The 15,396-nt window shown below is 33.3% G+C and overlaps 2 protein-coding genes across 5 annotated transcripts; one reads left to right on the top strand and one right to left on the bottom strand.

Annotated features, from left to right (window-relative positions):
• The first annotated feature begins 915 nt into the window (after positions 1 to 915).
• LOC123688907 (polyubiquitin-C) lies at positions 916 to 5,287 on the top strand. Its single transcript, XM_045627655.1, has 2 exons — positions 916 to 1,072; positions 2,188 to 5,287. Exon 2 carries the CDS (start codon positions 2,189 to 2,191, stop codon positions 5,156 to 5,158), a length of 2,970 nt encoding a protein of 989 aa, XP_045483611.1. The 5' UTR covers positions 916 to 1,072; position 2,188; the 3' UTR covers positions 5,159 to 5,287.
• Positions 5,288 to 6,671: 1,384 nt separating this feature from the next.
• LOC123688740 (transcriptional adapter 2B) lies at positions 6,672 to 15,005 on the bottom strand. 4 transcript variants are annotated; one of them, XR_006750094.1, is made up of 9 exons: positions 14,955 to 15,005; positions 14,798 to 14,895; positions 14,564 to 14,623; positions 14,370 to 14,508; positions 14,074 to 14,291; positions 13,791 to 14,017; positions 11,826 to 12,040; positions 10,745 to 10,904; positions 6,672 to 7,020 (listed from the first exon to the last, which is right to left on the bottom strand). XR_006750094.1 is itself a non-coding variant. In XM_045627383.1 (9 exons), the coding sequence occupies exons 1-8, from the start codon at positions 14,959 to 14,961 to the stop codon at positions 10,791 to 10,793; spliced, it is 1,074 nt and encodes a 357-aa protein (XP_045483339.1). In that variant the 5' UTR covers positions 14,962 to 15,005; the 3' UTR covers positions 6,672 to 7,020; positions 10,745 to 10,790. The 4 variants fall into 4 exon arrangements, 3 of the variants coding, with proteins under 3 accessions (XP_045483339.1, XP_045483341.1, XP_045483340.1); XM_045627383.1 differs by having other exon boundaries at positions 11,830 to 12,040; XM_045627385.1 differs by lacking the exon at positions 6,672 to 7,020 and adding an exon at positions 11,259 to 11,308 and having other exon boundaries at positions 10,739 to 10,904; positions 11,830 to 12,040.
• Between the last annotated feature and the right edge of the window lie 391 nt (positions 15,006 to 15,396).

The raw sequence follows: 15,396 nt of genomic DNA, 5'->3' as shown, positions 1-15,396 counted from the left end.
CGTCTACGTCTAGAACGTTCTTTGTTCAAGTGAGTCATTCTAAATGATTAAAGCTTTTCAAAACAATAGACGATTATTATCTGCTTATTGTTGGATATCATGAAAATTATGAACATATATACGTTTTAGGTATTTCATTTGAATATCTAGAAAAACAAGTCCCAGTTCAATATTACAGACGTAGATTTTCAGAAATTTGCGTCGTAATAAACGATGGCAATTTATAAGAAAAAGAAATAGTAGGTATCTAATTCAGAAATAATTTTGTCTGAAACAGATACCTACAATTGAAAAATAAATTATCTTTATATTTATATATCTATGTATGTAGGTATATCAAGATATATTCATGAAATGTACAGATATATCGGTGTCTCCGACATCAAAATTTTTTCCACAGAATCCATTCAGACCGTCCTGAACAACTTCTAAAATTCTATTTTTTCTTATCTGATTTTAATGAAATTCGGTATGGATATACAACTTGCAGCGTAGATAGTTCCATACAGTTTTTTCGAAAAAGGAAATATGTGTTGAGCTTCCTTACGTTGTACCTACTTGTTCGATATCAATGAAAATTGTTATGATTCTTTGAATCTGATAGAAGGTGGTTCTAAAATGTCTTTTTCAAGAATTAAGATTCAATATCAATATTTTTAGGTCATTTTACCCACTCGCCCACCCTTACACTAAGACGCTGTACTCCCCAGCTGATTGAACCCGCAGGCTGACGTCACAAAACATTTGCTCGATCAAAAAGTAGATCCTTCGAATTACTCCACTAATGGCTATATAATTAGATTTTCATCAACAATTTATCACAAAACACTAATATTCCTCGTAATTTCATATCCATAAACAAAAATATTCTAAGTGATGGATCAATTTGAAGAAATTCAACATTTATTGATTTCTAGAATGTTCATTGGATTCGGATTAAAAGTGGTGGGAGATGCAGAAGGTATAAATAGAGATTCATTGCAAGACTGCGCCAGATTAATGAAATAATTGATAAAGTTCAGTATAACATTTGAAGAAGTTATTGTGAAAAGTGAGGAAAAAATATAGTCAGGTACATAATATTTTTGGAATATGTTTATATTGATCATACCTTCGGAAAACTGGGTATTTTTTATGAGATCTTGTTAGTGCTTGGGATCTAAAATCGAATAAGATTTTTTGAAGACTGAGGAAATGTTGGATGTTATATTCATATTTTTGAAATCTCCTCTATTTGAACTGGTAATAATAATAATAATTCGAAACTAAATTATGAATTTTTTTATTTCTCTTTTGCGAGATTATACATTAAAATGAACTTTTGTTGTAGGTTTATTCATTCAAAAAATTGTTTCTAATAGGAATTAGGTATTATCTTTCTGTCGTGAAAAATGACGATTCTATAGTTTCAATCATGTAATTGTTTCATCATTTGTTTCCTTTGTTCTCGTTCTACAAGATGGCGGAATTGCGTCGTATGTTTCAGTTTGTTTGATGAATATTCCAAATCTTGACAAGTCTGGCATAGTTGAATGCATGTATCGATGTATTAAAAATATATGTAAAAAGATATTAATTTTGATTTCGTCTTGTATCGCTGTGAAATATTGTGAAACAATTATTTTAGAATTCGGAATCAGCCTTGTCATTATGTTAATTATATGCTGAGTCAGTATTGCGAATTAATTATATTTTGTTATAATTAATCATTTCTGGAGATTAACTTATGCATTTTCCGATTAAAATGAACTACGTCCGAAACTTGAAATTTCTGGTTAATAGTGGAGTTCCAAATCCTATGAAAAATATCGAAGACGTCGAATTAATTTTAGTAGGAAATTATGAGGACCCTATTCCGTTATCATATTGCTAACAATTCATTCCTTGAAAACTATGTAAAAACCATTGAATTATTTATGTGAATCAGTGTCGGGCGATCCCTTTTGCCTCAGAGTTGTTTTTCAAATCTGATTAGATGTTCTTCTTGATATTATTTGTCAAACTCAAATAATGTTTGATCATAGAACATAACTCAATTTGAGAAGACTCCACAGTGCTTGTCTTTTCTAATCGATTAGTAGGCCAAGTTTCATTTTGTTCATCTATTTCACAAAACAAAAAATTGTCAAAGTAGAAATTAAAGTCAAAATTGAGAACTTCCACTGATTTAAAATAATTTAATTACAGAATGCAGATCTTTGTGAAGACTTTGACCGGAAAAACCATAACCTTAGAGGTTGAACCCTCAGACACTATTGAGAATGTGAAGGCTAAAATCCAGGATAAAGAAGGAATTCCCCCAGACCAACAGAGATTGATCTTTGCAGGAAAACAGCTGGAAGATGGTCGCACCCTATCAGATTACAATATTCAGAAAGAATCTACCCTTCACTTGGTACTCCGTCTTAGAGGTGGTATGCAAATCTTTGTCAAGACTTTGACTGGAAAGACCATCACACTTGAAGTTGAACCATCAGATACCATTGAAAATGTAAAAGCTAAAATCCAGGATAAAGAAGGAATTCCCCCAGACCAGCAGAGATTGATCTTTGCAGGAAAACAGCTGGAAGATGGTCGCACCCTATCAGATTACAACATTCAGAAAGAATCTACCCTTCACTTGGTACTCCGTCTCAGAGGTGGTATGCAAATCTTTGTCAAGACTCTAACTGGAAAGACCATCACACTTGAAGTTGAGCCCTCTGATACTATTGAGAATGTCAAAGCTAAAATCCAAGACAAAGAAGGAATTCCCCCAGACCAGCAGAGATTGATCTTTGCAGGAAAGCAGTTGGAAGATGGTCGTACCCTATCAGATTACAACATTCAGAAAGAATCTACCCTTCACTTGGTACTCCGTCTCAGAGGTGGTATGCAAATCTTTGTCAAGACTCTAACTGGAAAGACCATCACACTTGAAGTTGAGCCCTCTGATACTATTGAGAATGTCAAAGCTAAAATCCAAGACAAAGAAGGAATTCCCCCAGACCAGCAGAGATTGATCTTCGCAGGAAAGCAGTTGGAAGATGGTCGTACCCTATCAGATTACAACATTCAGAAAGAATCTACCCTTCACTTGGTACTCCGTCTTAGAGGTGGTATGCAAATCTTTGTCAAGACTCTAACTGGAAAGACCATCACACTTGAAGTTGAGCCCTCTGATACTATTGAGAATGTCAAAGCTAAAATCCAAGACAAAGAAGGAATTCCCCCAGACCAGCAGAGATTGATCTTCGCAGGAAAGCAGTTGGAAGATGGTCGTACCCTATCAGATTACAACATTCAGAAAGAATCTACCCTTCACTTGGTACTCCGTCTCAGAGGTGGTATGCAAATCTTTGTTAAGACTCTGACTGGAAAGACCATCACCCTTGAAGTCGAGCCCTCTGATACTATTGAAAACGTCAAAGCTAAAATCCAGGACAAAGAAGGAATTCCCCCAGACCAGCAGAGATTGATCTTTGCAGGAAAGCAGTTGGAAGATGGTCGTACCCTATCAGATTACAACATTCAGAAAGAATCTACCCTTCACTTGGTACTCCGTCTTAGAGGTGGTATGCAAATATTTGTCAAGACTCTGACTGGAAAGACCATCACCCTTGAAGTCGAGCCCTCTGATACTATTGAAAACGTCAAAGCTAAAATCCAGGACAAAGAAGGAATTCCCCCAGACCAGCAGAGATTGATATTCGCAGGAAAGCAGTTGGAAGATGGTCGTACTCTTTCAGATTATAACATTCAGAAAGAATCCACTCTCCACTTGGTACTCCGTCTTAGAGGTGGTATGCAAATCTTTGTCAAGACTTTGACTGGAAAGACCATCACACTTGAAGTTGAACCATCAGATACCATTGAAAATGTAAAAGCTAAAATCCAGGATAAAGAAGGAATTCCCCCAGACCAACAGAGATTGATCTTTGCAGGAAAACAGCTGGAAGATGGTCGCACCCTATCAGATTACAATATTCAGAAAGAATCTACCCTTCACTTGGTACTCCGTCTTAGAGGTGGTATGCAAATCTTTGTCAAGACACTGACTGGAAAGACCATCACACTTGAAGTTGAACCATCAGATACCATTGAAAATGTGAAAGCTAAAATCCAGGATAAAGAAGGAATTCCCCCAGACCAGCAGAGATTGATTTTTGCAGGAAAACAGCTGGAAGATGGTCGCACCCTATCAGATTACAACATCCAGAAAGAATCTACCCTTCACTTAGTACTCCGTCTCAGAGGTGGTATGCAAATCTTTGTCAAGACACTGACTGGAAAGACCATCACTCTTGAAGTCGAGCCCTCTGATACTATTGAGAATGTTAAAGCGAAAATCCAAGACAAAGAAGGAATTCCACCAGACCAACAAAGGTTGATCTTTGCTGGCAAGCAACTAGAAGATGGTCGCACTCTTTCAGACTACAACATTCAGAAAGAATCCACTCTTCACTTGGTTCTTCGTCTTAGAGGTGGTATGCAGATATTCGTAAAAACTTTGACAGGCAAAACCATTACTTTGGAAGTAGAACCTTCAGACACAATTGAGAATGTGAAAGCTAAAATTCAGGACAAGGAAGGAATTCCCCCAGACCAGCAGAGATTGATCTTCGCTGGAAAACAATTAGAAGATGGTCGCACACTATCAGATTATAACATTCAGAAAGAATCTACCCTTCACTTGGTACTTCGTCTTAGAGGTGGAATGCAAATCTTCGTCAAGACTCTGACAGGAAAAACCATTACATTAGAGGTAGAGCCATCAGATACTATTGAAAATGTAAAGGCCAAAATCCAAGATAAAGAAGGAATTCCACCAGACCAACAAAGATTGATCTTTGCTGGCAAACAACTAGAAGATGGTCGCACTCTCTCAGATTACAACATTCAGAAAGAATCCACTCTTCACTTGGTTCTTCGTCTACGTGGTGGTATGCAGATATTCGTAAAAACTTTGACAGGCAAAACTATTACTTTGGAAGTAGAACCTTCAGACACAATTGAAAATGTGAAAGCTAAAATTCAGGACAAGGAAGGAATTCCTCCAGATCAACAAAGATTGATCTTCGCTGGCAAACAATTAGAAGATGGTCGCACTCTCTCAGACTACAATATTCAAAAGGAATCTACTCTGCATTTAGTTCTGCGTCTTCGTGGAGGACATTGAAATATTTAGAAATCCTGCTATATAAATGTAATTATGCTAAGTATGCAAAGCTAAAGGCTGTATTGAAATTTTTCAAATAAATCTCTCAAATTGTCGGTGATATATTATAGTAAAGAATTATGATTGAAACAAATGTTTTATTTCCAACCTTAAAATAGGAAAGAAAATATCGATTATAAACCCGCATTGAAGAAATATTGACGCGCGGAATTTTTAGCTGGTGATTGATTATGAATTATCCTCTAAAAAAACGTTTATTACTGTATATTTACTGCTAATGTTGATCTAAGTACTAAAGAACTACATACTTGACTTATTGAAATAGTACAAATTGTACTCCAGCACTGGTAGAATAATACTTGAGATTCATGATTAAAAAAAACTCTTTTATCACCCACTTGGCTTTAGAATTTAGATATCTCAAATATCAACATGGATTTATATCAAATTTGATTTATTATGTTGTTGTCTATTAGTTCACCTAGATGAGATATTCTGATATAAAATTTTACGTGTACAAACTGTCTGTATCAACTTGAAATCGTTTTACTTTCACATGTTACAAAAGCAAAATTTCAGTTCTTTTGGATATTTTCGTTGACCTGTTTTTTTTTTGCTTGATATTCTGAATTTTGAAAGGTTCTTATAATGCAACCAACGTGAGATTTTGCATTAGACTTGAAACTGAATTTCCATTTGAGTGCAAAATCTTGATTGAATTTGCAGTTTTGACATCAGAAAAACCAAATTTCTTATCATCATATTTAGGGAACTCTATCTTGGATTATACTCACTAACAAACTTGTCTGAGGTTGTATCTATCTTGAAAATATTAAGTTTCTAGGTCGATCCGTTTGAGAGTTTCATATTTACTGCCGGACGACACTACAGAATAGAAACTCATCGTGACAAAATGATAGAGCGATCTGATCAGGGAACAAACGCTCAGGAATACCTAATGCTATGTATGTTTAATTAATTTGAAATTGGTGGTATTATATTAACCGCCTTAAGGTTAGGGACGTTAGGGTATTAGTTTCATCTCAACCTTTTTCTACAAAGTGTTTTAGATACATGAAAATTGCAGTGTTTTCTAAATACCTGACAATTTTAACTAAAAAGCAAGTAGTTAATGTATGTATATTCTCTCCTATAAAGAAACCTTTCCCTATTGCTTAAAGTTAATGAATATTTTAGAAAAATATGATTGTAATGAAATAATATGGTGTGCTATAACCTTATTTGAACAAAATTAGATATTTTCTAATTTACTAGGAAATCAAAATTTTAGATATTTGAAAATTTTTCTAGAATTCATTAGTTCGAAACATTTAAGTTTTTTAATCTGATTACGTTATTATGCATTAATATTGTTTTCTCACTATTTACTGGTAATATATTTCCGTATGTGTAGTACTTCATTCAAATGTTCAGCTTTTCGAAGATCAAATGGCCAATGTATGCAAGATATTTAAAATGATTCAGATAAAAATTATAAATGAAAGAATGGTCATATAATTGATTCATTAAATATATTCTTTTATACAAATAACTATATATACAGTCTTATATACTCACATAGCAAAAACAATAACTTACATTAAAATTTCATGTCAATGAAAATACAGAAAGAGTATTGAAATTAAGATGGATATATTCAGATTCAGTTTTGAAATTGAAGAAAGCAAGAATCTATTCCTGACTAGGCATTACAAAATGTAAATATTTATTTACAAATAAGAAATTCAATATATGGCAACATTTCACATAAAAATTCATTATACAAAATAATCAGTTGATAACATTGAATTTAAAGTTTGATTTCTACTCAAGTTGAACTTTGTGGTTGTAGCTTCATCTTCCTGGAAATATAAAATGTATTAGAATAATAATTAACTTTCCTTGAGACAGTAAGATTGGGGTTTGTTAGATAACTTCTTCACTTGCAGAAACACTGATCTTCTGAAAGACTTGCAAAATCGTTGTGAAAAACATTGAACAAACAGATGTGATAGTAACATTTTGGGTATTCTTACTAAAAATCTTTATAATACGATTCAATAACGGAAGTTTGATCTTTAGAATGTATATGTATATGCACTTAATTATAGCAGAGGAAATTATCATATGATAAGGAAATGAAAAAACAATAGGTAACCAAATTAAGTGTGAAAAATTCCGAATGAGCGATCGTTCATTTTAGCGCCTTTGGAGTTCAAAAAACTATATACAGAGTGTTTCACGAATGATTGAATAGGCTTTCAGGGCAGATGCGGGACATTTTGGTGAGTCTGAATCAGTGCTCGAAATATGTCCTAGCTATATTCGTTTAAGAGATACAGGCTGTTTTATCAATTTTTCGTATGTGTTTTGTTCTAGAAAATTACAACAAAACACATACGAAAATTGATGGGGGAAGGGGTTTGAAAGAATTTATTTGCGAAAATGTAAATAAGATGTCGAAAAGTATATCTTTTTGTATGCATGTTAGAAATGCTGCCTTAAGTCATGATACTGAGAAATTAAATTCATTCAATATGAATTAACACAGTCATTCTCAACGTGCGGCCCGAGCCGCGGCATAATCAAATATTACAAGTTTCACAGAGGAATCACAAATACGAAATTACGCAAAAATAACGGTATCAATATTTACTCATTGAACTCTGTTTTCTCCCTTATTGCTTACACACAGAACACTATTACTATAGTAAAAAACAATGGATCCTTTATACATACTAATATGATACTATCTATATCTAATCTTCTAAGCGAGAATGCCTCATCTCACGTTTTTTGCTCTTGTAGGTTTCGTTTTTATGTATTCTTGGGTGCGTTTTTTTTTAGCTGATTATATAGTTAAATTGTCATATTATCATGTAATTTTTTTTTCTGGCCATTACCATGATTATTAAAACCTCTTATTAGCATTATTGGGTGAATTATGCTAATAAAATGGTTTAGAAATCATGGTACCTACCAAAATAAAATATTGCAATAAAAAAAATTAGTCCAATTTTCTTAAAATCGTCAATAGTATCCCCTGTTTTCGTTTTCGGGAGCGTTTTCCTAACACCCTGTATATTTTTATTTTCGCACTTCCCTACTAATAATACAAATGCGAAAAAACGAAATCTGCCTATCTGTTACGCTTGACGCATAAATCACTGAATCGATTTTGATAAAATTTGGTACACAGACAGGAACTAGTACAGCTTAGGAAAAGACTACTTTGTAACTGACTTAAAAAAAAAGGGTTTTGATTATGCGCGATAAACGAAAACCGCGCGGGCTAAAGCTAGTTTTACGAGTAGTTAAATTACTGCGGCCCGCAAGAATGATCAGTAGCAATTATGCGGCCCAAGGTAAAAAAAGGTTGAGTATGACTGTTTACTATGAATCGAAAATTCCAGATAATCAATAGCTCATAAAATATTGATGCGAAGTGTGCCATTATCTCAAATGAGCTTGTTTGAAAGAGTATCCATTGTACATTCTGAGGAAAATTTCACTTCACTTTCAATTCGATGTACAGGGTGTTTTACAAGATGTGGAATAAAGAATATAATTTTCTCAGTCCGGACCTGCGCTATTATTTATTTATTTATTTATTTATTTATATCGACAAGTCATCAGGTGCAAATATTAGGCATTGGCCTAAACTCATTCCCTCAAATTTTCATGAAGATCCATGCAGGCGTTCAAAAGTTATGGCGATTGAAACTTTTTGATAAAATACATAAAACAGCCTGTATCTCTTAAACGAATATAGTTAGGACATATTTCGAGCACTGATTCAGACTCGCCAAAATGTCCTGCATCTGCCTCGAAAGCCTGTACAATCATTCGTGAAACACCCTGTATACAACGTCTCTCTATAAATCCCGGGCCTAGGGTACAGGTAAGATGCATAGAATACCTGGTGTGTCTACTTATACCTGTAAAACTTTCAGACAAAACGGGAGATTTTTCGGATTTATACCTACTTGATTTCGAGGGATCGCGGGCTTTTCAGATGGCGCATACATCGTTTATATTTGACATTTCTCTCAATTCTCGACTCTTGTGAACCAAGGGCGTAGATCTTTTTTTTCTTGGGGAGGGATAATCGAAAAAAAATTTTTGACGACAACTTTTATTCATATCTGTAATGTTAGAAAAAGAAGTTTGATAATGAAGTTTGAACCAAATTACTCGAAATAGTTTTTGTTGTTACTAATTCGGTTGTTCTTACCTTGTTCTCAAATAAGAGTTACGAAGGAAAATGAGCAATTACTTGGATAATTTTGAGAAAAAAAGTTTCATGAATATGAGCCCACAAACGCTTTGCTTTCAATATACAGGTTGTTTTTAGTGTGTCGTACAGTTTATCAAATATTTATTAATCTTCGCTACAGATTAGGTAAATAACTACCAAAACTTATAGTTAATGCATTCATTAGAGCTTACTAGCTGGATCTTTATAATAATTTGGATTTTCCTGAGGATTACTAGAGATTTTTCTAGAAATCGATAGCAGATACGACAAAACTATAACAAACCAAAAAGTGTAGTAATGGACCAGAGTTTTTTTCTACATTTTTCTTAACTAACAGCCATTCACCAAAATATAGTTTTGGAGGAAGGAAGCAGGCATCCTTCCAGAAAATATATCACCCTGTGGATTTGCATTCAAAATTAGCATATCACATAGTGAAAACTTTAAACTGGAATATCTATGGCCAATTCAAATTAAATATCTTGTGAAGGGAAGGTTATACGAGAAAATAACTTGAACTTCAACACATGTATCTCAAAACAAAATGTTTGGGGACTCATGTTACAGGACTTTTTTTCTTGAAATGATCCGGAAATCTGTCATTTTCATTTGTATCTCCAATTTAGGAGCACCGTGTAATTACCCCCAGTATCCCCCTATTTCTACGCTCTTGTCGTGAACTTTGAGTATAGAACAATAATATTTTATATTCTATGGTCTGTCATTATATTCCATTCATTTGAGTAAAACTTTCGATATGAACTGAATTGTAATTTATTGTGAATGTTTGCAGTGTCTAAAATCACTATTTCCTTTTTAAACGGCACCAGGCAGATGCGGGAATTCGAAAAATTTTAAAGAGCGCCACCTTACAGCACTCTGGTGAAGCAGACCACCAAAGCAACAGGTGGGTCTCTCAAAAAGTCTGAAACAAAATCGAATCAGTAAACACACCAGGTATTCTATGCATCTTAGGTACAGGTAAAGATGGCACCACTAGTGTCATATCACTTTTTTCTCATTAGTACCAAGTATGGAGGGTAGAGATAAGGAGAATAATCTCTTATGGAAGAAGTGTTGAGAAAGTGTCCAGCGGAATAGGAATTTAGGAGGTTAACCAATCTAAGAAGACGAACCGCTAGTGTAGAGAGAGGGTAACCAATCCAAGTTTTGTGAGTACATGAACTTTAACGATAAAATGAGTTATCCCCTCAGTTATTCTGATCTGATAACCCACTGAAGCACAGACTATCTTTCAGAGAATACAGTGATCTCTTTTGACTCTCTTTCCACGGTAAAGAATTTGTATACTACAAAGTTGCACTAACCTGTACTTTATTTTGAGTTATTTTCGGTACAGTTTTTGGGAGCTGTTTAAAGTTGTAGTTGTTCCATCTGTTCCATTTGTCGTATTTGTGCTTCTCTAGCTCTTTTGGTGATGGCTACATGGAGTTTTTTTCTTGCGAATTTCGTCCTTTTCCGTTTTTTCTGGGGAAGAAATTTTTTAATTAGCAATGTTGAAGATTATTATGAGATATTAAGAGCAAGTGATATGATAGGTGTTTTGTGAACATGTGCAATAAATTTTATGTCTTATTTTTCAATGCAGCTATTTTACATTCTTCAACATCAAAAAATCAAAATCCTTTATGCTTCCACTTGAAACACTTAATGGGGAATATTATTGGAAAGATATTGATTTTCATTTGACTGTAAGCTATCTGACAGTTTATGAATATTGAAACACAATTGATTAAATAATTCTTAATGTTTAACTATGATTTGAACAGTTTTTGTTCATTTATATTCAATTGTGATTATAAATTGGTCCATAGGTCTTACCATTTTTTTAATGGGTTCTCCTGGTTGATGACTGCTAAGTCACTGTCATCCTAAGTGAAATGTAAATTGATAATATTTGTTTTTGCTTAACTCTACTAGCTTTGGATGCTGTTATTTTTTTAGTCTGCACACAGAAAACCAAAAGCAATGACAGATGATGCTCAGCTGATTTTATAACAATGAAAAAATTAAACAAAAAAAAAGGATGTGATTACTAACCAGAAACATTCATTTTTCAAATAGCCACATTTTTAGGAAAATTATCTTTCAAGCATTTGTTTTTCAATATAATTGTATGGAGACCATCAGATCAATAAAGAATGTTTCTATTGATCTGAAATAAAACCCAATTTAAAAAGAATTTAAATCTTATGCAAAGCGGAAAACGTCAGTGCACGACATTTTTGTAATTATATTTGACCAATTCCTCTTGATTGAAAGTTTCAAGTTCAATTTATATATATATCGGTGAATAAATAAAAATATAATTCATTTATTTACTTTTAAATTACAGTAAATAGCAAATGTTCAATATTAAAACACGCATTGCATATACCAAAGTCGAACTTACTGTTTTTGATTTGATCTGTTGTTTTTGAAAAGCAGCATGCTGTTCATAGTGGATAGCTTCTTCTTGAGAAGTTATTCCTAAATTACGGTACTTAAGTAGTTCGTTTAATCTATGCCTGAGTTCACGTTCCCTTTCAATGTTGGCTATCAATCTCTCATGTTCAGCTGAAGTTTGAAACTGACTGAAGACACGCATCTGATCCCTAAGTTCTCTGGAAATAATAATAAAAACTTTCAGTTTAGAAAATTGGTAGAATTATCGCAGTTGGACAGTTTAAGGAACCTTTGCAGAAATATGTTGTATTGAACTACAATTAGTCCGATAAATTTATAGTTATTGAAATTTAGGTGAAAAGTTTGATTATTATTTCCTTCTTGATAAATTAATGTTGACTATTCCAAACTGAATGTGATATAACAACAGATATTTGTAGAAAATTTTATTTGAATAGCTCTTATATTTTCCAAAAAAAGCTCTAGACTGCAGATTGAAGGGTTTTTTAATTCCATTTTTGGATTATATATACTAGAATACGTTAACTGTAAAATTTAAAAAGAGGTTGAAATTTTATTTTCCTCTAACAATTTTCAAGTGCGTTCATTGTAGTGAAAAAGACACCTATCAATTCAAGAGAGTGCGAGTTGCGTATCGTCAATTTCATAATGTACGAACTTCAAATAAACATTTTTTCACTTGGAATTTTGTCCAAGACCTCAGGTAGTTAGTTGCCCTGCTCGACAACCCAAGAGCCGCTACTAGAAATTCATAATATATTGCAATAGATAAATGATCTTTAAAAATATCAAATGATACTGATCCACAAACTCACAAAGCTTTTGTGTGATGAAATTAAAATTTTTATAGTAAGCGAGTTTCATAAAAATTTGATTGACCAATAACGTCGTTGATTGTAGTTTTAATCTGTGGCAGATCAAGAAATGAACTGAAATTGAACATATAAATATTGTAAAAATCGCCTCTAGAATGTTAGGAGCAATGCCAAAATAAGGGAATATATTGACATTGAATAAATAAATATTTCTAAGAACCGGCACAGGCTTTATTGTTGATGTATTGATTCAGAAATAATGTTCATTTATTTGAGTTATGTTGAGTTTAAACTGAATACAGCAGTATGATGCTGTAGACACCTACTACTAATTTAAATTGAGTATACCTTACTTTTAATAGCAATAACTAATGTCAATTCTGAGGATCTGCCAGATATAACAGAGGATGAAATAAATGGAGCAATACAAGAAGTGAAAAGAAACAAAGCAGCTGGAGAGGAGAAAGTTTTGATAGAACATCAAAAACACTGAAATAATGATCAAATCAACCCAATAACAGTAGGCGGGACTGAAATAGAGCAGGTGAGTGAATATATATAGCTAGACCAGGAGATAAGAAAGTAAAGAAAATCAGGATATGTATGGGTGGCTTTTGGAAAACTCTCCTATGTCCTAAAGATCCATAAAATTCCCATGTTCTTAGGAAACAAGAGTGTTCGACAATTGTATTTTGTTTATACTAACATGCGGAACACAGATTTGGACTTTCACCAAAGTATCCCTTGTGAAATCCACATGACACAGAGGGCTATGGAAAAAAGTATCTGACGAATATCATCAAAGACAAAAAAAAGAAGAAAAATGGACAAGAGAAAAAATGAAAGTTGCTGGCACCATAGAACAAATAGTCTGCAGTGTACTTATGTGGCAATGAACAGGCCATAACAAACAATCGCTGGAATGCAGAAATTGGAAATTGGGACCTTCATGATGAGAAAAGATCAAGAGGCTGGCATCAGATGAGATGGAAAGATGACATAGTCAGATACACCAGCTTGATGTGGCAAAGGAGAGTCCAATACAGAAAATCCTGGAAGCAGTTGAGGGAGGCCTATATTCAATTTTGGGATAGAGGTTAGGCTAATACATAACATAATAATAATTCCTTACTTTTGTTCTTTGGTAAGAGGTTTCTTGTTGGGATCTTTCTTATCTTTTGAGAAGAATTTAGAGACAAGCTGATAATCTCTAACTACCCGTTTTCTTCTAGTACGTTCCCTTAATTTTCTTATGTACATATCGACCATAGCTAATTTCATCAATATCTCGACTTTTGAATCTTTTGTGGTATCTAATTGCAGAGAAGAAACAATCTGTTCTGCAGGCATATCATATTCCTAAAAATAAAGTTTTAATAGCACTTCCTAATGTTTTCATTTAATCATCAATGTACCCTTTCATAATCATCTCTATGAGGTTTATAGCCTAACAATATCGCTTCTTCTGGTGTTATATCTAAAGGAGGTAGTTTAGAAGTGACTGCTGGAGCTAAGGGGCCTTTATCTTCAGGTACTTGATCTACTAATACTGGCCTTCGTTTTTCAACATCACCCCATGTCAATTTGCCTATGTTACCATCAAGATATCTACTAATATATTCTTCTTTCACCTCTAAAAAAAGTTGATTTTGATTGTTTACTTTTTATTATTATAGTGAAGAATTTCAATTGTATGCAAAATAATATTGACCTTCTGGTGTCCTTGTTTTAACATGTTGGCTGACAAGATCCCAATTTCCAAATCCATATAGCTCTACAGCATCTAACAAGAGTAGCTCCTCTCGACCTGTCCAATTACCTCTACCACCAAGAGCTAAGGCACAATGATCCTAAAAATAATGAAGAATAAATAATATTCCAAAATTTTTAATTATTTGTACTCACAACAAATCTATAAGAGTGATCATTTTTGTGAGAGCCAATTTCTGCACCACTGGCAAAACACTGAAAATTGAAAACTTATCGATCTTTACCTTTTGCTATAAATGAACTAAAAAATATCTCACAAAAGTAAATTCCAGATATTCATCTTTAGAGCGGTAAAATTCAAATTTGACATAGAAGATCAAACGCCATTTTAATTTTGACGTTCAACCCACTGTCATTTGTTCTATTTACCTGCAAACATATATCGAAATCAGAGCATTCACAGCATTGAACCCTGACTCCATTAATCTCATCTTGACAATATGTGCATGAAACTTTAGCGAAAACATCTGAAAAATAATAATTTTGAGTTTTTCTCACAAGTTTCATGAATAATAAAAATGCATACCCGCCATGTTCTTCCTAAAATAGTCTGTCGTTTATGTCTGTCAGTTGTCACTTTTATATAAAAATCTATGATTTTGATCATCGATTTCAAATATATGGGTATGTTCCATTATGTAACAAGGAACAACAATTTTTTTGTGTGATTATTACGTAATTTTGTCTCATTGGCAAATATAACATGTTATTTCTACTATGAATCCTAGAATGGATGTTAGATGTTGGATATTGTAATATGGATAAAAAAAAAATATGTAATAAAAACCAAGAGAAGGGGGTTTGAACCCGTGGATATTTTTCAATCCTGAATTAGATTCCTTGACTGCATATGCATGAATTTTTATTTTCGATTTTTGTATTCTACACATTCCAAAACGTAAATAATGAAAACTTCAGAAATAGCGACATAATTTTTCTTTCATGGAATAAGAGCGCATTAATTGGTA

The sequence above is a fragment of the Harmonia axyridis genome, chromosome 1, assembly GCF_914767665.1.
Source record: "Harmonia axyridis chromosome 1, icHarAxyr1.1, whole genome shotgun sequence".
Lineage (NCBI taxonomy): Eukaryota > Metazoa > Arthropoda > Insecta > Coleoptera > Coccinellidae > Harmonia > Harmonia axyridis.
The sequence above is the reverse complement of the archived record's forward strand: the minus strand, read 5'-3'. Positions and strand labels throughout refer to the sequence as shown.

Coding starts and splice junctions, on each gene's coding strand:
- LOC123688907 (XM_045627655.1), top strand. CDS start 2,189: ATGCAGATCTTTGTGAAGACTTTGACCGGAAAAACCATAACCTTAGAG.
- LOC123688740 (XM_045627383.1), bottom strand. Junction 14,624..14,797: donor ATTTCGATATATGTTTGCAG/GTAAATAGAACA, acceptor TTCAATTTTCAG/TGTTTTGCCAGTGGTGCAGA. Junction 12,041..13,790: donor CCTCTTACCAAAGAACAAAA/GTAAGGAATTAT, acceptor TATTATTTCCAG/AGAACTTAGGGATCAGATGC.